At 47.1% G+C, this 21,880-nt stretch overlaps 2 protein-coding genes across 5 annotated transcripts; one reads left to right on the forward strand and one right to left on the reverse strand.

Moving 5' to 3' along the window:
• Positions 1–291: 291 nt before the first annotated feature.
• On the reverse strand, positions 292–8,995 carry TMEM109 (transmembrane protein 109). Of its 3 annotated transcripts, none has more exons than XM_030849336.3 (4): positions 8,851–8,995; positions 3,223–3,467; positions 2,268–2,370; positions 292–1,848 (listed from the first exon to the last, which is right to left on the reverse strand). In XM_030849336.3, the coding sequence occupies exons 2-4, from the start codon at positions 3,457–3,459 to the stop codon at positions 1,457–1,459; spliced, it is 732 nt and encodes a 243-aa protein (XP_030705196.2). In that variant the 5' UTR covers positions 3,460–3,467; positions 8,851–8,995; the 3' UTR covers positions 292–1,456. The 3 variants fall into 3 exon arrangements, with proteins under 3 accessions (XP_030705196.2, XP_030705195.2, XP_030705194.2); XM_030849335.2 differs by lacking the exon at positions 8,851–8,995 and adding an exon at positions 8,648–8,799; XM_030849334.3 differs by lacking the exon at positions 8,851–8,995 and adding an exon at positions 8,453–8,610.
• A 2,302-nt stretch (positions 8,996–11,297) lies between these two features.
• On the forward strand, positions 11,298–13,926 carry LOC115839693 (ubiquitin-associated protein 1). 2 transcript variants are annotated; one of them, XM_060303157.1, is made up of 2 exons: positions 11,298–12,519; positions 12,703–13,926. In XM_060303157.1, exons 1-2 carry the CDS (start codon positions 11,437–11,439, stop codon positions 12,943–12,945), a joined length of 1,326 nt encoding a protein of 441 aa, XP_060159140.1. In that variant the 5' UTR covers positions 11,298–11,436; the 3' UTR covers positions 12,946–13,926. The 2 variants fall into 2 exon arrangements, with proteins under 2 accessions (XP_060159140.1, XP_060159139.1); XM_060303156.1 differs by having other exon boundaries at positions 11,298–13,926.
• Positions 13,927–21,880: the final 7,954 nt, after the last annotated feature.

Here is a 21,880-nt window from a genome sequence, read left to right on the forward strand (position 1 = left end):
CTCCCCCACAAGAACACTATTGCCACAGAGCTGGTCAGTCCTGGAAGTTTGGTAATGGGGGCGCGTGCCCTCCTCATTCCTCACACCCCTGGAGGGAAGGGTGACTGGTACCAGCCTTCTTTCGCACTCCTTTCCTTTCTCCCGCACTCCCTTCCTTTCTCCCGGCTTCACACTACCTGACACCTGCAGGGAGAAGTCGTGAAAGCTGAGCAGCTCCACAGAAATGGGTTTAGCTGGAGAGAAGGCACTCAAAGCAAGCCAGACTTTGAGCAAATACATCTGATCCGGAACTAGATAATAAAATAGCGTGCACTTTATTTAAAACCAACCAAGCGCTGATAAAAATATATTTCACTGCAGCTGTGATTCCATCTCCAACCTCAACAGTAAGAACTGGGCATTTCTCTACTCTTCACATCACATGTGGGGCCTGGCAAAGGAGGCCACCCACCTCCACCAAAGCCTCGAAGGAAGCGTGAGCGCCCTGGTGGGGAGGGTGCAGCCGCAGAGCATGAGAAGGGAAAGGGCTGTGAGGCGCATCTCTGCTGTCTGCTCTGCGCTCCTCCTAGGCAACTCATCAGCGGACTCCCTGGTGGCAGTGATGGAGAGAGAGATGGAGAACTGCCCGGAGCTGCGCAGACAGGACAATGAACCCTCCTTCCTCCTTCAGGGTCTCTGAAACCCCCACAGGGGATCTCATGGCCACCGCAGGGTCCTACTTGCAGGCACGAGCCTACGAAGCAGTCATCTTTTGCTCTGGCTGAAGGGAAATCAAGATTCTGAGAGGAACCACTTTCCTCTTGACACAAAGCAGCTACAGGGCAGTTTCCTACATACAGTACGGCAGCGGGCAAGCGGAGGGCCCTGCTGGCTCGGATTAAGGCACTTGTAACAGATTCAATGTACATCCCGGCCCACTTCCCTTCCCCTCAGGCCCCAAATGCCCTGCCTCTTCCCCACGCTGGGCAATGAAGGGGACAGGAGCATGCCCTGAGGGACTGTGGTTTGGTTGGAGTACAGGGCTAGAAGGAGAAGACAAGCAGGAAGGAAGCTGGGGACTTGGCAGGGGAGGAGCTAGAGAAGGACAGGAGAGCAAGAGCGTCGGAGGAAGGCAAGGCAGCCGCTGAGTCACAGGAGGCCCCTGGCAGTGATCAGAGGTGTCTGCCGAGAGGAGGTGCAGAAGCTGGTGGGAGGCCCCCCACCTTCCCCTGGCTGAGACAGGGGGGAGCAGAGAAAGGGTGAGGAGAACCAACCCCAGACAGAGAACCACAGAGGACAGGGCCCCTGAGGACCAGTGCGGGGTGGTCTTTCTCTCTCTCTCGGCTAAGGCGGCTGGTGCAGAGACAGCGTTCGGAGACAGAGCAAGAAAGGGGCAGGGGGCTGGGAGGAGGGCTGTGCGACCCAGAAGCAGCTCGGCTCTTTGGTATGACGAAGGTGGCAGCGTCCGGCGTCCTTCTCACTCCTCCTCCACGCTCCGGGGCCCCTTGGCCGCTCGCCTCTGCCGCCAGCGCAGCTCTTCCACCTGGCGCTCCAGCCCCCGCACCTTGGCCTCCAGCTGGGCCCCCGAGGCCCGGGTGCCAGTGAGCCGGCTCAGCAGGGCGTAGAGCGTCAGCAAGGCCAGGAGGAGCAAGGCCCGGGTGGAAGGGTCGGGCACTGACCTCACCAGGGCCACAAAAGCGGCCAGGAAGAGGGCAAGCTTCAGGCCCCACAGGATCCGCCCCAGCAAGGCCAAGACCAAGCCGAGGAGCAGGGACAGCAGCCAATAGGCAACCAGGGCCCCCGCTCCCCACAGCAGGAAGGTCTGGACTTGGCTGGGGCTGAGCTTCAGGCCCTGGGTGAGGTGATCTCCTGGAAGGGGAGAGAGTCACAGAATCAGCCCACCTGGTGCTGCGAAAGGAGAGGTTTGGTCAAGAACCAAAGGCGGGAGGAGCCAAACCCCCTCGCCAAGGAAAACTCCTTTCCCACGGGGTCGTGGAGCTTAAATCTCAGCTCCGGTCCCAGCTGACTGTGGGTAGACTACTTCCCCTGGTTGAGTCTGCTGCATCTATGAAATGGGAGTAACGCTCTGGGCTGTGGGTGACAGTTAGATGAGATGTTATGGCTTAGCACGAGGCGGCCGTTAGCAGCCTGCTCTTATGCTCATCTCTGGGGAGACCTGGGAGATGCTGAGCAGCCGGGGAAAAGTCTAGACCCTGAAAAGATAAATTCCCACAAACAGGAAGGGACAGGCTAAGCTCCAGCTGACCTAACCATTCTCTGCCACTCACCTTCCAGCCCCAAGGCATTCAGCAGCTGTGCGGCAACCCCAGACAGCGTGAAGAAGGCCACAGAGATGGCCGATGAGACCGCCCACATCACCTGAGCCAAGGTCTGTGGGAAGAGCAGAGCATGAGTTGAGTCCGTGATTACTGATGCTCTTCTCTTCTGAGTCTCACCACCGCTGCCCACGAACATCTCCACCTGCCTCTCAGGGGTCCCTTCCACAGCCACCGTCCAGTGCATGGGGATGGACGGTGGGCCATTTCTCCTTCCTGTCTGAACTGGAACCCAGGACACTTGGGCCCTAATTCAACTGATGTGCTGGAATACTTTGGCGGTAGTAGTGGGTGAACGTGGGCATGTGGGGGTGACCATCCAATCCCTGGAGTAGTCACCCTGTAAAACTGGGGTCCTCCTAGCCTCCCAGGGAATCATGAAGGTGTGTGAAGTAACAGCAGTGGAGGGCTAGGATGTTTCAGTGAAAAAGAAGTCAATCAGCTCTTCTATATTATGCATTTTATAAATGATTGTTTCAGCCGTTTAGGACGACCTATCAGAAGTATACACCAGCAGGCTTGGGACGCCATCAGGCAGAAGAGACAGCCCTGCCTAAGAACCCCGAGTCACCCTCACCGCCACCTCTGAAGGTGAAAGAATGAACTCAGGTCTTGATATTTTGCCAATTTAAGCCTCTAGGTCAGATTTAGACCAAAGCCAGACTCTATAGTCACCGGTGACGTAGGTTGATAAAGATGGCTCATTTCCCAGCCTTTCTGGCAAGAAAGGGCAGGAATAAGGCAAAGATGGGGGTGGAGCTAAAGGCCCTGGGGTAGGAATGAAACAATGAGAGTGCAAAAGGCCGGGGCTGTCTGGCTTCATTCTGTGGAACTGGGGGCTCTCTCCACGAACAACGGCTCCTCTGTCCTCAGTGCGCGTAGCCACAGCAGGGAACACCTTCCTTACCTCAGAAACTAGGTGCGTGGTTTCTGGCCCAATCCAGGCATCCAAGGTTCCCCGCACAGATCGACCTATCTGGCTCAGGAGATCAACTGGGGCCTCCCTCTTCTGCTGGCCTGGTGGCACGAAGTCTCGATGGGACTGGGATGACGCTGAGTGGAAGAGGACGAGGGCCGCTAGGAACATCAGGACGACTTTGAACAGATGCTTGCCCCGTGGTGAACTGCTGCCTGAGCCTGCCATGGCTGGGTCTGCCAGAGAAGAAGCATGGGGTGAGCGGAGGGCCCGAACCGGCCGAGAAACCCACTGTCCCAAGCATGACGGGCCCCAGCACCCCCCACCGCCCCTCCCTGTTAGCTGACAAAGGCAGAACTCAGATGGGCACAACCATCTCATTCATGGGTTCCTCTCGTACGTTCTTTACCACTTGCATATTAACTAGCCAGCAAGTATCAGTCAATGCCTTAAGGTGGATGAGAAGATCTCTCTAAGGCTTATTCCAGTTCTAAAACCCCGAAGGCCTGCCTTTGTGTCTTAGGTGCTTTGGGTATAAAAAAAAAAATTATAAGACTATATGGCTTTGGGCTTTCCTGGCGGCGCAGTGGTTAAGAATCCACCTGCCAATGCAGGGGACATGGGTTCCATGCCTGGCCCAGGAAGATCCCACATGCCGCAGAGCAACTAAGCCCGTGTGCCACAACTACTGAGCCTGTGCTCTAGAGCCCACGAGCCACAACCACTGTTGTGAAGCCTGAAGCCCATGCGCCTAGAGCCCGTGCTCTGCAACAAGAGAAGCCACAACAATGAGAAGCCCTGGCACCGCAACAAAGAGTAGCCCTGCTCACCGTAACTAGAGAAAGCCCACGCGCAGCAACGAAGACCCAAATGCAGCCAAAAATAAAAACAAACAAATAAATAAATTTATTAAAAAGACTATACAGCTTTGTCCTCAAGGAGGTTATAATCTACTTAAGATAAAGCTGATATTTATATTTTAAAAAAACCTTAAAACATAGCACTCGAATAGGATTACCGCTCTATAACGATGTAAAGAAAAGGGCTCAGGTGCTCAAATAAGAACCCACTGCACATAGGTCATTTGCTCTGCAGGACCATCATGTGAGGTGGGCGTTATCCTCCTCGCTAAGGGGAGAGAGGAGAAGAAACTGAGACTTAGGAATTCAGCATTTACCCAAGGACAAAGGCCAGGAGTTAAACCCAAGCTTCCACTTCCAAAACGCAGAAGTGAAGGTGGTTGCTCGTTGGAATCACCTGGAAGCTTCACAAAGTTCTGATACCTCTGCCCCAAGCCCCAAGCTTCTGATGTCACCATCTGGGTGTGGCCTGGGCTTTGACCTGCAAAAGCGCCCCAGGGGATTCCGCTGTGCAAAGTTGAGACCCACTGATACAGAGATGACCTCAACTCCCCAGGCCCCAACGGAGGCAAGAAGTTAAAGCACAACTTTTACGGAAAGATATTATTATTATTAACAACAATTTAACCATGCGTCACCTAGCTCGTTTAATCCTCACAACAACCCATCAGTTAGGTGTTGTTCTTATCCCCCATTTTCCTGATGAAGAAACTGAGGGAGGATAAGTAGTAAGCGGGAGAGCCAGGATTTGAATCCAGGTGCATCTGACATCAGACCCGCTCACACATAGCCCTGCGTTGTATCCTCTCCAACTTCAGTCTCAGAAGCGACTTGGAAAGTCCTACAATAGATTATTCATGAGCTAAAACAGACTTGACATCTACCAATCCACTCCATGAATTACTGGTGACAATTCACTTAACCACTCTGTGCTCTGATCTCATCTGTAATGGGATACTGTAGGCAAATTAAGACCCAACAAGTATCGACTCATTGAAGTACCTACGCTGGATTCGGCCAAGAAAAACGTTTTCAGTTCCAACTTCTATTTGCCACCACGCTTGAGAAAAGTCAAATGGCACCAGCAAATCCCATTCTTTTCCAGGCTCAGAGATGAACCTGCAGTTCCAGGGTGTTTCTGTGATTCAGACCTGATGAGCGGAGAGGCTAAGCCATGTCGCTGAGGTAGGAACAGCCAGGTGTTTGAAGTTTTTGTAGTTACCAGGGCACTACGGGAGTCGGCCAGAAATCTGGAGCCATCAGGATGGAGGAGAGCGAAGAGAAGATGTTCCCATTCTTGTTTAGTGGGAAGGAGCAGGGTCCAAGAAGGGGTTATAAAAATATCACACTCGGGGCACTTTCTGGCCCAGAAACAGCTGCTCTAAGTCCCTCCTGAGGCCTGTAGGTAAAGCAGGGCTGCAAAACATGCAGTTCATAGGGAACGACCTCAGGCTGGGAAGCCTTCTCCTCCTTTTGGCACAAATCGAGAACCAGATGGTTCCTGCCTGCCCGTGGTCAGAGACGAGGAAAGCATGGGTCAGTTCCTGGTCTATCTGGGTCATGACCACACTGGGGACATAAAGAGCAGGGTTGCTATATTGGGTGGCTTCTATATCCAAGGACCTCCACCAGGAGGGATCAGATGTCGTGTCCTCCTTTCTGGAAGGTCAGGGTGACATGAGCTGCTGCCCCCTTGGCAGACTTCTGCATTCTTTGCCAGCCTCGACTTTCAGGCGGCCGTTTGCTCCAGTCGAGGGGAGCTGGGGGACCTTGAAATAAACTCTCCACAGGGAGGCTGGCATGGCAATGCCAGCTGACCTTCCAAAGGGCACCGGAAACCAAATCTAACAGGATTCTGGAGTGTGCCCTTTGCAGATAAGAGAGCAGATTCCTGGCTCGTCCCTTTCATCCAATTGTTTGCTTTAACAGGATTCTTTCTCATTTCTTTTTTTTTTAACATCTTTATTGGAGTATAATTGCTTTACAATGGTGTGTTAGTGTCTGCTTTACAACATCTTTCTCATTCTTCAGCAAGAGTCTAACCCACCGCCATTACGCCTCCTCACTTCAGCCCCATCAAATACTTTTTTTTTTTTGCGGTACGCGGGCCTCTCACTGTCGTGGCCTCTCCCATTGCGGAGCACAGGCTCCGGACGCGCAGGCTCAGCGGCCATGGCTCACGGGCCCAGCCGCTCCGCGGCATGTGGGATCCTCCTGGACCAGGGCACGAACCCGTGTCGCCTGCATCGGCAGGCGGACTCTCAACCACTGCGCCACCAGGGAAGCCCCGATCAAATACTTTTAACAAAGAGAAGCCATGGTAGTCAGGAGCCGAAGCAGTCTTGAGCTCTGAGAGGAAGGATGTCTTAAACGTCTTCACCTCCTGCAATGCCTGACCTCAGAAAAATAGCAGGCACTCAACAACCACAACAAACTGTGTGTGTGTGGTGTGTATAGTGTGTGTGGTGTGTATAGTGTGTGTGTTGCTTTATAATTTACAAAGCGCTTGTTCTTTCACCACCTCATTTAACTCTTACAAGAATCGTATAAGATACTGCTACTCTCCACGTTTTACTCAGAAAACAATGGCTTGGAGACATCAAGTGACTTGTTAAAGTACACGCATCGGGACTGGGACTTGACTCCAGAACCCAGGATCTAAACCTTGCCCTTTCGCTCCTTCCACACCTCCACTCTGCCTCAGTAAGACATGGTCCCTTCCCTCAAGGTGCTTCAAGTCCTGCCCCCAAATCAACAAACACAAAGTTAGAGGACTAACTACCCAGACTCCCACGAGGAGGCCACCCACCAGAAGATGACCCACCTGCTGGGCTCACACGTCATGGCTCTACAGCGAGACGTATGAGGACAGCAGAAAATTGGGACTAGACCTGCCACTTTTGTTCAGGCAGCTGCAACGGGGCTCAGGAAGGGACGGGCTGAGCCGGGGAAACTGAACTATGGTAGTGCGGAGCCACATATGTTTAGCTGTGGTTTGCTAAGAGGGCAGGGTGGGGGGCGGTCCCCACTCCCCCTGCCAAGGCTCCTTCCTCCGGTAGCTTCCTCTTGCGCTATGAATCACGACGTGGCAGGAGGGGCAGCTGACTTAGTACCCTCTGCCGGCTCTGATTTCCCCATTATTGAGGAACTTGCCCCTTTGGAGCAGCGGTTCTCGACTCCGGTTGCCCATCAGAAGGGCCTGAGCCGGTTTAAGCTAGAGGGTCTGCCCCACCCCACCCCGGGGCTTCCTTACTCCGACCCTCCCCAGAGACGGGGCTCAGGCTTTTGTTTTTAGAGCTCCCCGGGGATTTCTGATGCATAACGGGACAGCTGCCACAAATGGTCCACAGCACAGGGAAGAGTCTACTTCGGGCAAAGCCCCCAGAGTGCAGCATTGGGCAGAGAACTCTAGACTTCCTTCTGTCCCAAGCTCAATTTTGCCACACACTAAAAGCCACTACCTTCTGTCTTATCACTTAACCTGTCTGAGTTTCAGTCTCCTCAAATGTAAAATGGGGTTAAGCAAGGTTATGAGTTACCGCAAGGAGTTAACATGTTTCTGCAAGAACTTTGTAAACTGAAAACATCTATAGGAACGTTGCAGTACACAAATTGCCAATATACCACTCACTGCATTGTAGCATCATTTACCAGTTTCTATGCCTGGCTCCCCCATTAGACTTTGAGCACCTCCTCGTCAGGCTTAACTTTTCTTGTAATCTCCAGCGCCTAGCACAGAACAATGACTAATAAATGCTTGTTAAATGAGTATTAGAAGCCCGCCAAGAAGCGGTGAGGGTGGCAATGGAGAGCCATGGAGAGGTGCGGAGAGGAGGCTATTTTAAAGTTGATCCAAATATGCAGCGGCCACCCGAAAAGCACAGCTGCGTGGAAAGGAAGCTGCTAGACCGGGTGAAGCTGCCCCTGAGAAGAATGAAGTCAGCGTCCCAGCAGGTGGGGGCAGCCCCCCGCTAAACCCCTGACAGCTGCTGCTGCCCAGCAACTGTTTGGGGGCCGGGCGACAGGCAAAGGGGCAGCCTCCCAGGCGCACGACGCCTTCCCCAGGACCCAGCCTCCCCGAGACAGGGTGTCAGTGGCGTGCATGTGCTATTTCGAACCGCGTGTCCCCTGCCAAGCTTGCTGGGTGGCGTCACCGGCAAGGGATGCGGCGCGGCCCAGGGGTTCGGGGTATCCCAAAGGGCTCGGAGCGGGGCCGCGGGAGGCTGGGCCGTGGGCGGGAGTCGGGGGCGAGGGGCTCAGCGCTGGCCTCGTCCCCCAGCCTGACAACCACCCGGCCTTGACCGGATCTCGGCGCAGCGCTGGGAACTCTTCTCCCCGGAAACACGCGCCTCCCCTGTTACCTACTAACGACGCCCCCTGTTGCATAGCAACGAGGATCCGAGTCCCCAGTTAATCTCCCCGCCGCGCGACGTCGGAGCCCTCTCTACTGGTGCTCGCCAGGCCTCGCGGCTCCGCCCTGGTCCCGCCTGTAGCGGCCGCCGCCGCAACCCAGTCCCGGGTACAGCCCCGGAGCCCCGGTCTCGGGTCGCACTCACCGGGCTCCGGCCACAGCTGTTCTTCACGTGCAACTTCACTAAAACGCGCCACTAAAACCGCGCCACTAAAGCCGCGCCTCAATACTGGGGCGTTGGTTTATCGTCTGCGCACGCGCGAGGCGGGATGCGCCCACGGACCCGCAGGCCTCCCTCACAGCCCAAACCTGGTGCCGGTCAGCGCATGCGCCCTACCCTCTGATTACCTTTTTTCCCCAAGCATTCCCACGGAGAGAAGAATGGGATCGGAAGTTCGAGCTGGGAACGGAAGTCTCTGGCAGGAAAGGGGAAAGAGGTGACTATATCTGGCCTATAGCGTGGATAAACTGGATCTTTGGATTTGGAGTGGAAGCTTATCCGCCTCTAAAAGGCCCCTTGGCATTTCGGGGAATGTAGTTCTCCAGCTACGTGGTGCCTCCTGGGGCATTGTGGGAAATGTAGTTCTAGAGGCGCCTCAGAGCACCTGGTCTTTTGAGAAACTTTTCGCGCTAAAAAAGCACAAAGGGAAAGGGTGTTAGAGGAGCAGTAAGAGGCGCACAACCGGGAAAATGCATCCTTTCCTTCTGAGAGCATTTCCACACCCAAACTCTGCAGATGGCTGCTAAATGTTCTCCGAATTTTAGAAAGGGAAGGGAACCTACTCCCAGACCCATTTCTATATATATATATATATATATATATATAAAAAGGCAGCATTATGAGGGGGAACGCCAGGGGATTTGGAATGAAGTGATCTCTGGTCTGCTTTGTGATTCTAGCAGGTCACTTCATCTCTCTGGATCTCCTTGTTTCAACTTTGCTATTGTTAGAAAGAAAACTATAGGCTCGAAATGGAGTCACATTGCTAGGACAAGCCCCCAAACCGGGGATTAATACCTGACCTAGCTGAACTTTCAACCTCCCCCAGAAATGTAGTCTTAACTAGTCGGTCAGGAATTTTTTGGTCAGCACCAATGAGGCAATCTGTCACATGGGCTCTCTCTTGCCCCCAAAGGAAGATGAGATAATCTGCTATATAGACGCCTTTCATTCCCCATGGATAGGTTACCTATGCCTAAAATAATCTCCTTTTTTCTGTTTATGACTTCCATGTCCTGCCTTTAAAAACCCTTCCCTTACTGTAGCCCTTTGGAGAGATGGCATGCTGCCTGATTCATGAATCTTTTATAGCTAATTAGATCTTTGAAATTTACTGGGTTGAATTTTGTTTTTTAACTGTATAAAGTACTAGAAGGTCCTAAAAATACCTCTTCAATGCACAGTAGGTGTGGCGATTCAATGAAGTAAGGGGGGTGAACATGTTTTTAAAAACATCCAAGTAGCTGTCCAAATGCTTCTATCACATTGGTTGCCATAGGCAGGCTCCCCTTTGATGTTAAAACAGTTCCTGAAACTCAACACTCTAAAATAGAGCTTTTTTTCCCCTCCCTCCCTGAACCAGCTGTCTAATTCAGCCTTCGATAGCTCTGAGGAACTGACCCCAGGAGGTAGTGGGAGAGGCCAGTATATCTGTGACTTTGGCTAAATGGTATGTGCGATCCAGCATATGTCTCAGCAGAAGGTTACTGCTAGCCATGAGGAACAGGTATCTCAGTTCATGATTTTAGGGCTTTTCTAAGTATGGGAAGATGCAAGAGTTTGGGTTCATAAAAAATCTTCCTGTCATATTTAACTATCTAAGGGCCTGTTTTCTCAAAGCACAGAGTGGATCATCCTGTCCTTCACCCTGAATTCCTTTCAGGGTGTACTGTAGGTCAGCAAGTACAGCAGCTAAGGACTAGTAGACTAGTCCCTAGTAGCCTTGTGGAACTGGATGGTGAGTGGCATTCCTTGTTTTACAGTGCCCCCCTGTGGTCATACATTTAACCAAGGTTTGGGAGGCATTTCATAACCAATTTGTCCCATGGGGCCAGTAAGGCTTATTTCTAGGTCAGGCGAGGATTTCGTGGATATGCCGCCTAATGTGAAATTACTGGACTAGACCCTGTTAATTGTAGCCATAGAAGTATCTGAACCACCTGTATTACTAGTCTGTTATGGTTCAGGAAATGATTCTCTCTTGTTGCTTCTTCCCGTATCTAGAGTTACACTGTTACCATCATTTTAATTTTTTATACAACTATATATTTGGTCAACTGTTTCAAGTTGCTTAGTCATCATTATTTTTGTTGGAGGCTCAATTACACGTTGGGTAATACAAGAAATAACAATCTTGTAGAATAAGCAGAGTACAAGTAGTATAGCTAGCAGCATTAATAAAGTCTGAAGTAGGAATTTAAACTAAGAACTTTCATTAGGTGCAGCCCCTGGTCATACCAGTCACTATATTTAAGGGTAATGATAAATTGGCATTGTTCATAAGGTACTCAGCCCAATTTCCCAATGTTATTAATCTTATTATCCTTAGTATAATTTAATTGTTCCCAACATAAGGGGGCTTTTAAATTTAAACGACTGTAGCCTGGTGTTAACCATAAAAATCCATCCCATAATTGAGGGACAGTCTCTCCCAATAAGCAGGTGGTTATGGTTTTTGACTGAAATTTAGCTCATTTTTCCAATTGAGCTTGAGTGAGTAACCTTTAAAAAAAATTTGTGGGGCTTCAACATGGCGGCTGTGGCAGTGGCGGTGGCTACGGTGACGGCCTGGCCTGGGGAGAGCAGAGTTGGAGGTGGTGGTCTTCGCTCTCCCTAGGGGCCGTCAGGAGCTCAGCGGGGACCGAGCCTGGGAGGCCGGTCGGCGGCAGCACCTTTCGGCTTCTGGGACAGCGGCGCCGGCGTTCAGGTTCTAAATGGCTTCTAAGAAGTTGGGTGCAGATTTTCATGGGACTTTCAGTTACCTTGATGATGTCCCATTTAAGATAGGAGACAAATTCAAAACACCAGCTAAAGTTGGTCTACCTATTGGCTTCTCCTTGCCTGATTGTTTGCAGGTTGTCAGAGAAGTACAGTATGACTTCTCTTTGGAAAAGAAAACCATTGAGTGGGCTGAAGATATTAAGAAAATCCAAGAAGCCCAGTGGGAAGCAGAGCGCAAGGCTGAGGAAGCAGAAGCTAAGGTGAATTCTAAGAGTGGCCCAGAGGGTGACAGCAAAATGAGCTTCTCCAAGACTCACAGTACAGCCACAATGCCACCTCCTATCAATCCCATCCTTGCCAGCTTACAGCACAACAGCATCCTCATGCCGACTCGGGTCAGCAGCAGTGCCACAAAACAGAAAGTTCTCAGCCCACCCCACACAAAGGCAGATTTCAATCCTGCTGACTTTGAGTGTGAAGAAGACCCGTTTGATAATCTGGAGTTAAAAACTATTGATGAGAAGGAAGAGCTGAGAAACATTCTGGTAGGAACCAGTGGACCCATTATGGCCCAGTTATTGGACAGTAACTTGCCTAGAGGTGGCTCTGGGTCTGTGTTACAGGATGAGGAGGTCCTGGCATCCCTGGAGCGGGCAACCCTAGATTTCAAGCCTCTTCACAAACCCAATGGCTTTATAACCTTACCACAGTTGGGCAACTGTGAAAAGATGTCGCTGTCTTCCAAAGTGTCCCTTCCCCCCATCCCTGCAGTAAGCAATATCAAGTCCCTGTCCTTCCCCAAACTTGACTCTGATGACAGCAGTCAGAAGACAGCCAAGATGGCAAGCACTTTCCATAGCACATCCTGCCTCCGCAGTGGCACGTTCCGGAATTCCCTAAAGCCTTCCACCCAAAGCAGTGCCAGTGAGCTCAATGGGCATCATGCTCTTGGGCTTTCAGCTTTGAACTTGGACAGTGGCACAGAGGTGCCAACCCTCACCCATTCCCAGATGCCTTCCCTCTCTGTCTTGTCTGTGTGCACAGAAGAATCATCACCTCCAAATACCTGTCCCACGGTCACACCTCCTAATCTCTCAATGTCACAAGTGCCCAACACTCCCAGCTGTCCCCAGGCTTACTCTGAACTGCAGACGCTGTCCCCCAGTGAGCGGCATTGTGTGGAGACGGTGGTCAGCATGGGCTACTCATATGAGTGTGTCTTGAAAGCCATGAAGAAGAAAGGAGAGAATATTGAGCAGATTCTCGACTATCTCTTTGCACATGGACAGCTCTGTGAGAAGGGCTTTGACCCTCTTTTAGTGGAAGAGGCTCTGGAAATGCAGCAGTGTTCAGAGGAAAAGATGATGGAGTTTCTTCAGTTAATGAGCAAATTTAAGGAAATGGGCTTTGAACTGAAAGATATTAAGGAAGTTCTGCTATTACACAACAATGACCAGGACAATGCTTTGGAAGACCTCATGGCTCGGGCGGGAGCCAGCTGAGACCAGGCCCTGCCACGGAGCCCCCCCCGCCGAAGGCCCTGAGGAGACCACCTGTGCGGAAGAAGGGGCACGCTTCCGGATTTCCTTTTGGGGGTGGAAGGTCAGGTGTAGAGACTGTGTTTGCCAAGTCTCTATGAGCCTAGGTCCTGAGCTGGGGAGAAAGTGGGGAAGATTTAGGCGTGCATATGCCCCCGGAACTGTCCCGGCTCCTTCCACAGTAAAAGTATTTGTATTCTGAGAAGTGTCCTTCCCACCTTGGCCATCCAGAGAGACTTCTCTGGTCTTTCTGGGGTCTGTATGGCCTCAGCCGAAACCTGTCCCAGCTGCCAAAAGGAGTTGGGGAGAAGGAGGTGGGAGGGCCAGACTCAGTGCTGCTCTGGGGCTAGATGTTTCCCTTCTCTGCAAGGGTGGACTGACCTCTAATCCAAGTTGAGTGCAATTGAAAGGTTCTTCCAGGGTTTTGTTTTTTCCCCCCTTTAACGATGTCACTTAGTGTTAACACTGGTTCTGCAATGTCTCTGAGGTGCAAAGAATGCCCTTTTCCCCTTGGGGCCCTGAGTTTGCCTTTTCTGCCAGGCAGTTACCATACTTCCCTGCCCCAGCCTGTTTCTTTTGGCCTGGTTTGGACCACAGTCTTCGGCTACCCGAGATTTTAGAGCCCCCTGCTCTAGAAAACAGTTGTCAGTTTAAGAAATCATTGGCCCCTTCCTAGCACATCAAGTGGGGAAGAAAGAGGCTGTGATTTAGTCACCCAGCACTAACTCCACCTCAGTTCTCCCTGGAGAACAGCCTCTCCCTCCAGCCCCCTGCTCTAGGATGACACAATGAATAACACCTAGTCATAGAAATTAGTCTTTGGTTTGTTTTGTATTATGTTGTACATCATTAAAGATCTAAATACAAAGGATATACAGTCTTGATGAATCTAAAGTAATTTGCTAACTATTTTGATTTTTCAGAGAGAACTACTAATAAAAATCTAAAAGGTAAAAAAAAAAAAAAAAAAAAAAAAAAAAATTTGTATTTTATGGCCAGGGTCAGAGCAGGTATGATTGATTGGCCAAGTGAGGGGGTCTCATCTAGTAATATCAAGAGTGGCCTGAACGGAACTATAACTTCTTTCTTCTAGAAAAAATTTCCTAAGGGCCATTCAATCAGAGCCTTGGAGTGGAGATATCCACCAAGGTAAACCAGAAGTACTGGACACAGGTAATTGACCATAAACCCAACAATTAGATTGATTTTTAAACTCTGCCTAGGAGTTATGTACCGGTTGTAGAAACCAAGAAAACACTGTAATTGATCAGGCCCAGCATCTTGGAATAGCTGTCTACTTCTGGTGTTGTCTTTTTTTCCTGGTGCGGGTGTAGTTTCTCCTCTGAGTGTCGTTTTAAGTTGATGTTGAGGTCAGCAGTCCTCTCTATAGACCAGTCTGGTACAGAGGCCCTTTTGTTTTTTTGGGGTTTTTTTCTGGTACGCGGGCCTCTCACCATTGTGGCCTCTCCCATTGCCGAGCACAGGCTCCGGACGCACAGGCTCAGTGGCCATGGCTCACGGGCCCAGCTGCTCCGCGGCATGTGGGATCTTCCCGGACCGGGGCACGAACCCGTGTCCCCTGCATCGGCAGGCGGACCCTCAACCACTGCGCCACCAGGGAAGACCCCAGAGGCCCTTTTTAAAGTGGGAGATGAATCCAAGAGTCAATTCCCTTCAGTTTTACTGCACATGAGCTAGTTAAGAGTACCTGATAAGGATCCTTTCATCTAGGTTGGAGAGAATTCTTTAAATAATGTCTTTTCCAGTATGCACAATCTCCTGGTTGCAGGTCATGGGGCATCTGATCTTCATCCAAACATAACTAGGGTAAGCTTCAGAAACAAGATTAGAATGTCCTTTTAAAAGTTCAATTAAACCTTACAATAATGCAACTTAGTAGAAAGGAGCCATCTAGGAAGTGAGTCTTCGGCAGTAAATACCGAAACTCAAAGACCGCTAACAGCACTAGAACTTAATATCCGGAAAGGTATTACTGAAACATAATTCTTATCTCCAAAACCACCTTCATCTCTACCAAATATAGCCAAATTAAGACTAATTTGCTTGCAAAATGAGTGTGGTTTCAATAAACTTGGCCTGATTATTTACATAATTGATCATATATGCTCTTTTAAATTGGCTTTGTTGGAACTTTTCATAAGGAATCTCAGATTTGAACTTTAAAAGTCCTCTCAAGGCCAGGAAAGACATGCCAAGGACTTGCCATCAGATTCTGTTTGGAATACCTATAAATTTGGGTGAATCTCTTTCTTCTTGAGGTACAAAATATCTTGAGGTCCTTGCATCTGCCAGGAAGTGGCTTTCTTTATTCACCTGATAAGGCTGTTGGGGACCCTGTATACAAGATACCAGACTGTTTTTTCAACGGATTTATGGCCCCATAAAGTCAATCTTAGTTCCTTAAAACTGTCTGGTCATATCTGAGCCTATGCACATCTCTCTCTATTATGACATTCCAATCAAAGCCTTGATAGTATAATGAATGTTTCCAATTGTGTGCTGTTATAAGGAGAGTAGATTCTTATTGAACTTATGCAAATAACCATATTGCCATGAAAATAAGAATACTAAGAGTTTCCAAATTCTGGAGGGATCAGGTAGAGAGAAAAGATAAATGTTTCAGTTCTGCTTACAAAGGTATAATTTACCAAATTGCTGTAAGTCACAGCTTAAGGGGAAAGGTTTGCGTATATCTGGAAAACAAAGATTAAAAGTCAATAATATTTCAGACAAAAAGTCACGCTTGTTGATCTTGATACTTCATAGTTTTATGAAGCCATGAGATTTTCCATTCGGATTCTTTACTTTCTTACCCAATTCAGCAGTATAATCTGAAAGTTATCAGAACCCTGTACTTATCAGAAAGTCCTTTCTATGAATCTTCTTGAAAATGAAGCATTTTTGCAAAAGCATCAGAGCAAAACAGTAATTATCTATAAATGACAAGAGACTTTAAAAGGCATAGTTAAAGACCTGATTACGATGCAATTGTCAGAGAAATTTAGTTATATTTGTGACATAGAATATTGAAATAATAACTAGAATTATGACTGATAACATATTATGACTGATAAAATTATTAATGTTATAATGTAACATTATATCTACATTCAAATTTTAGAAATTTCATATAATTTCTAGAACATTTATGTTAATAACAATTACCCATAAACTATAAGCTAAGAAGGTTGACAATGCTTCCCCTGTAATTTAACATACCAAGTAGTTGGGATTGACATATATACACTAATATGTATAAAACAGATAACTAATAAGAACCTGCTGTATAAAAATAAAATTAAATTAAAAAATTTAAAAAAACAAAGCATACGAAATAGTATGTTAGATATTAGTTTAATATCTTTCTTTGAGATGTTTTAGTATTCTCTGAAGTATCCCAAAGTTAGCTAGAAGTCAAAAGAACTTTGGGAGTTCCCTGGTAACATCCCTCATGATGCTCGCACGGAAGTTTGTCAAAGATATCAAAAGATTTCAAAACACTTGGTCAAATAGGATCATCGGTCACTGTGAAACAATATTTATTCACTTAATCAAGTGACAATAGAAGATTTCAAAGGCAAATACAAAAAGTTGCAACAGATTGTTTAAAAGGTAGAGAAACTTTACATTCTGCTATCGGAAGCAGATCAATATTCCAAGAAAACTTTGCCCCTCTTAACAGAGAGAGAAAACCAAATTCTAATTTTGTACCAGCTTATTTTTAATATTAAAACTCATTCAACCAATTAAATTCATTCCAGTCTTCACCAGTCCTTATCACATACAAAACTCTTTTCCTAGATAACCTTCTATAACTTTCTTTTATACCTTCAGATTTTGTCCTATGCTTTCCCTTTATCTCTCTCTCTCTCTCTCTCTCTCTCTCTCTCTGTAACTTCTTTTTAGGACAAAATTACTTCCTTTTCCCTTAACAAAATTCATTTTCATTCCCTAAACCTTCTTTTTCCTTTGCACACAAATATATTTTCCTTATTAATTTTTGGAAGTTTTAATTATATATTTTAATTACGTTCTTTAACCTTTAAAAACCTTAATTTCTAGTAAAAGCTAAGAGGTAAGCAATTATGAACTGTCTCTTAATTAGCATTCTGTAGAATGGCAAACTTATTAACTCTATTTATAATTTCTAAAAACATGTGCTTTCTTATTTTAAAAAGTCTCAATTAATAGTTCTAAATATTATTAGTTTCTCTGTAGAGGGAAGCCTATGTTACTGTTTCAGTATCTTATTTTATTTGTAAACGATCTAGATAGTCAATAAACTTCTAGATATTCAATAAACTTTAACTTAACTTAGCAAAACTCTAAAGTTTCAAGTTACCAAAAACCTGGAAAAACTATTTTTAAGAAGACATAGGATAAAACGTAATTTTTCCTAAAGAGTTCATCTAAAAACTCTTATCTCATTTACATTTAATTGACTTGTAAAAATCTTACTACGGCAAGTTATTTTTCTTGCTGACAAATTTTGTAATAGAGATAATAAGATCTTATTTGACTTTTAGTAAACCTACCTACAATAAAAATATTACACTTACTGCTGATTACTTTAAAGACATCTCAAGTCACCAGTATTAATTAAACCAACAAACTTAAACTAACTTAATACCAAATATTAATTTAATACTGAATATTTCCCAGATCATATGAACCTGAAATCCATTTGGGTTAGTTTATTTATATTTCTGAGAATTTATATAAGTGCTTAATTTCACTTAAACCAATTAAATAGAACTCATTTACAAATTAATGTTGGCAATGTCACCTGCAGGTAGAAACATATCATATCTATAACATACACACAAACATGTAGACAACACAACCAGAGATCTCAAAGCTTCACTTAAAATTTAGTCATGAATTGGATATTACAATATAAAACTCATTTATTTATATAACAGAATAAGTTGTTTACTTGCTTGAGTTTAAAAAGGCCTCTCTTCCATTTTTTCGTCTCCAGTGTCAGGAATTGGAGATGGTCTAGATAGGTGAGAGTTCCTGAGAGCCCTGGTAGAACATTTACATCTCAAAGGCACAGGGAGAGAAATGCAAGCTCCTCCTAGAAGGACTTTTGTTCCGTTAGGTTCAGAATTTTGAAAAGATGTTTTATCAAACCGATTTCTCTAACAATGCAAAAACCAGTTTTGGAATGTTAAAAGAGCCCCATCTTGGCCATTTCAGGGTGGGATTTCCTTTAGGTCCCAATTAAGTAAGTACTTGCAAAAGTGTAAGTTCTGTGAATACATGAACCTGACTGGGGTGTTAGTTGGAGGTTGGATGTTTGATGCTCCTCTTTTCTTCTTTTGGGAAACTCTATCCCACATTTTAAAGCTGGTTTGTCAGGATAAAATTACTACTGAAAACCGTATGGTGGGCCCAGGTGCTGTTTGTAAGCTTAATTCCTCTAAGGTGTCACCTTAGGGTCATTTCAGCTCTTTTACCTGTCTCGGTTTCTCCTTCTAGCAATCTAAAACCCCCGCAGGTGCTCGGAGCAACGGACGGCCAATCCTTACGTGTGCATCCCTGGATGAGTGACTTTTTAAATTAATGAGTGGGAGACTTCCCTGGCGGTCCAGTGGTTAAGACTCCGTGCTTCCACTGAAGGAGCCACGGGTTCGATCCCTGGTCAAGGAACCAAGATCCCGCATGCTAGAAAGTGTGGCCAAAATTAAAAAAAAATAAAAACAACAAGAACAACAAAGAACAAAAAAGACCCCAAAAACCTATAGGAAAAAAAATAACATAAATTAATGAGTGGGTTTCCCTATGGGGTTGCGGTGCAGTAGGAGGACTCACCTCCCCCTCTCCCATAAATTACTCAGTTGCCTGAGAAAGCTGAAACCAGCTGGGAAGAGCTATGTCTCTTATCTTCGGAGCTGAAAGCTCTCATATGCTATCTTCACTTTTATTCTGACAAACCCTGTTAAAGTTTATGAAGCTGATTTGAGGAAAGACATCAGGTCAGCCTCCCACCCAATCACCCAGCCCAATCGCACTGAAAGACTCCTCAGTCAGTGTCTTTCAGCAACTGAGCAAAATCTTCCCAGTGTCTCTCAACTGGGGAATAAGGCACCTCTTCTTGAACCTAAGTTGAAGGATAACCCGCTCCTCATACCAAGGGGTTTAACAACCTCTGAATTAAACTCAGGATTGTCAACCAAGATGAGAGATCTGAGCTTAGGAGAGACTCAGATAAATTCATCTGGACACACCAAGGAGGCGGACGAGCGCAAGGGGCCCTTGCTAGTACCAAGGGTCTGGATCCCAGAGTTTACACAAAGGAGAGAAGTCTGCTCTGGGTTTCTCCCCTCATGGTCACCAAAACTCAACTGACAAAAAAGTGCACAACATACGAGCTGTGAGTTGAGTTTTATGCATTGTCTTACTGAGGACTAGAGCCCGGGAGACAGCCTCTCCAATAGGTCTGAGGAACTGCTCCAAAGGGGTAGGAAGAGAGGCCAGTATATGTGTGATTTTGGCCAAGGAGTATGTACAATCCAACATCTCAGTAGAAGGTTACTGCTAGTCACGAGGGACAGGTATCTCTGTTCATGATTTTTTTTTTTAAATGTTTGGGATTTCATTTTAATTAATTAATTTGGCTGCACTGGGTCTTAGTTGCAGCACAGGGGATGCCGTGTGCAGGATCTTTGTTGTGGCATGCGGGATCTTTAGTTGCGGCATGCGGGATCTAGTTCCCCGACCAGGGATTGAACCCAGGCCCCCTGCATTGGGAGCGTGGAGTCTTAACCACTGGACCACCAGGGAAGTCCGTTTCAGTTCATGATTTTAGTGCTTTTCTAAAGTATAGGAAGATGCAAGAATTGGGGTCATAAAAATTCTCCTGTTACATCTAAGGGCCTGTTTTGTGCATTTTTCCAAAGCACAGCATGCCTCATCCTGTTCTTTGTCCTGAATTCCTTTCAGGGTGAACTGTAGGGCTGCGATTATAGTGGCTAATGATTTAATCCTTATAGGACTGGATGATAAGTGACATTCTTTGTTGCACACAGACTAGACATGAGTAGCAATCAGTCTGTCCCCATGTCAGATTGTTTCTTTCCTTCAGATGTTTCTCAGACACATCCATCTTCCTCTGGACCTTCATCACTTCCTGCCTTGGCTAAGGGTCTCTTTCTTCCAGAACAGGCTCTGGTAGCATCCTGGGCAACACCTTCCAGCCTTTCTCACAGTTGCAACTTCACATTTGCTTGTGAGATCGTTTTTGATTTGTAGGACTACCAATCTCATGTCACTTGGATTTTCCTGTGCAGGAAATATAACTTTTTTTTTTTCTTATGACAAGTTAATTTCTTTTCAACTCTCTTTTCCATCTGAGTGGTAGGAACACTCTTAGACAGTTCAGGGTTCTTCCCACCCTTGTTTTACAGGTTGTACACACCTTTTGGAAAATTAACATAGGGCCAAAGGGTGGAGGGGAAGAATTCACCTAATCCTCTTAGTTGTTTGAGCTGCATTGTCCTGGTTAATCCTCTGTCAGTTGTCCACACAGGTTGCAACTAAATCTTCCTGGGAAATGGGGCTTCTGGGTTATTGACCAATGTGTACCTTTGCTTCCCAAGGAGCAGCAGCCTTGGCCTGGGGGAGCAGGGCATAGAGTTCCAGCCTCAAGAACCCACTGACAGCTATGCATATAGTCCATTCCCCCACCTCTTTCCTTCCCAGCCTTAGGTAATCTTTATCTCCTTTGTGGGGAGATTGAGACTGGGGGCAGTGGGGAGGAACCTGAGATCATGTTCTCACCTGTAATAGTTACTCCAAAATCAATTGCCCCGAATCCTTTCTATTCCCTGAGGGGCTTGTTTTGAAACTCAGAAGCCTTGAAATGACTCCCCATTTCCTTCATCTTCTGTCACAGCCATAAGCTCCCCAGCACAGGGACACCTCTGGTTTTGCTCAGAGTGCTATCCCCAGTATCAAGTGCAGAGCCTGACTAGCACATAGTGGATACTCAATAAATTTGTCCAACAAATGAATTATTGGGTCTTTCTCTCTCCCCCTCCAACCCATCCAGTTAATGTCTTCCAGAGGAATCTTCTGGAAATGTGGTTATCACTCCATAGCTGATCTGCTGTCCGGCTGTGAAGCCAATCAAGTCTAACCACCTCAGGTTCAAGGTCCCCTCTAAACGGATCCATTTTATTTCCTACCACATCCAAGTACTTCCGATGCCTGACCTGTCACGCAGCCTGTTATTCAACCAACAATAGTTATGACGTTCCTGCTCTGTGTTGGGCACCGTGTTAGACTCTGAGAAACAAGAGTGACCGGAACAATCATGGTTTCTGCCATCACGGACTTTATGGCCTAGCGGAGAACCCAGACAGCAAACAGATACTTGTACATAATTAAATAATTAAATGATTATAGTTATCCAGAGTGGCTCAGGGGAGAATTACAGGGCACCGTGACTAAAATTCAGTCAGGGGTCAAGAAAGACGCTCCAGAGGAAGTACCATTTTAAGGTGTGATTGAGTTTACTTTGGAGCGGATGGGAGGGGAGGGAAAGAAGAGAGGGAGTTGAGGAAAGTGTTCTGGGCAAACATAACTGGAACCAGCCAGAGTGGGTAAGTTTGAGGACTTAAAAGGCCAGTGTGGATGAGCAGAAGATGAGGACTTGCCCAAAATCACACAGCAAATTGGTAGTAGAGGCAAGACCAGAACAGTTTCTTGGCCAGTGTTAGTTTCTCTACCTATCTGCACCTGCGCCTACTTCACTGGGTCTTTCAAAGCGTATTCCGAGAAACACTTGCCCGAGAATCACGTGGGGCACGCACTGACAACGCATACTCTCTAAAGTAGACCCCAGGAAGATGCATTTTAAGAAGTTCGTTAA

Source organism: Globicephala melas, chromosome 8, assembly GCF_963455315.2.
Source record: "Globicephala melas chromosome 8, mGloMel1.2, whole genome shotgun sequence".
Classification (NCBI taxonomy): domain Eukaryota; kingdom Metazoa; phylum Chordata; class Mammalia; order Artiodactyla; family Delphinidae; genus Globicephala; species Globicephala melas.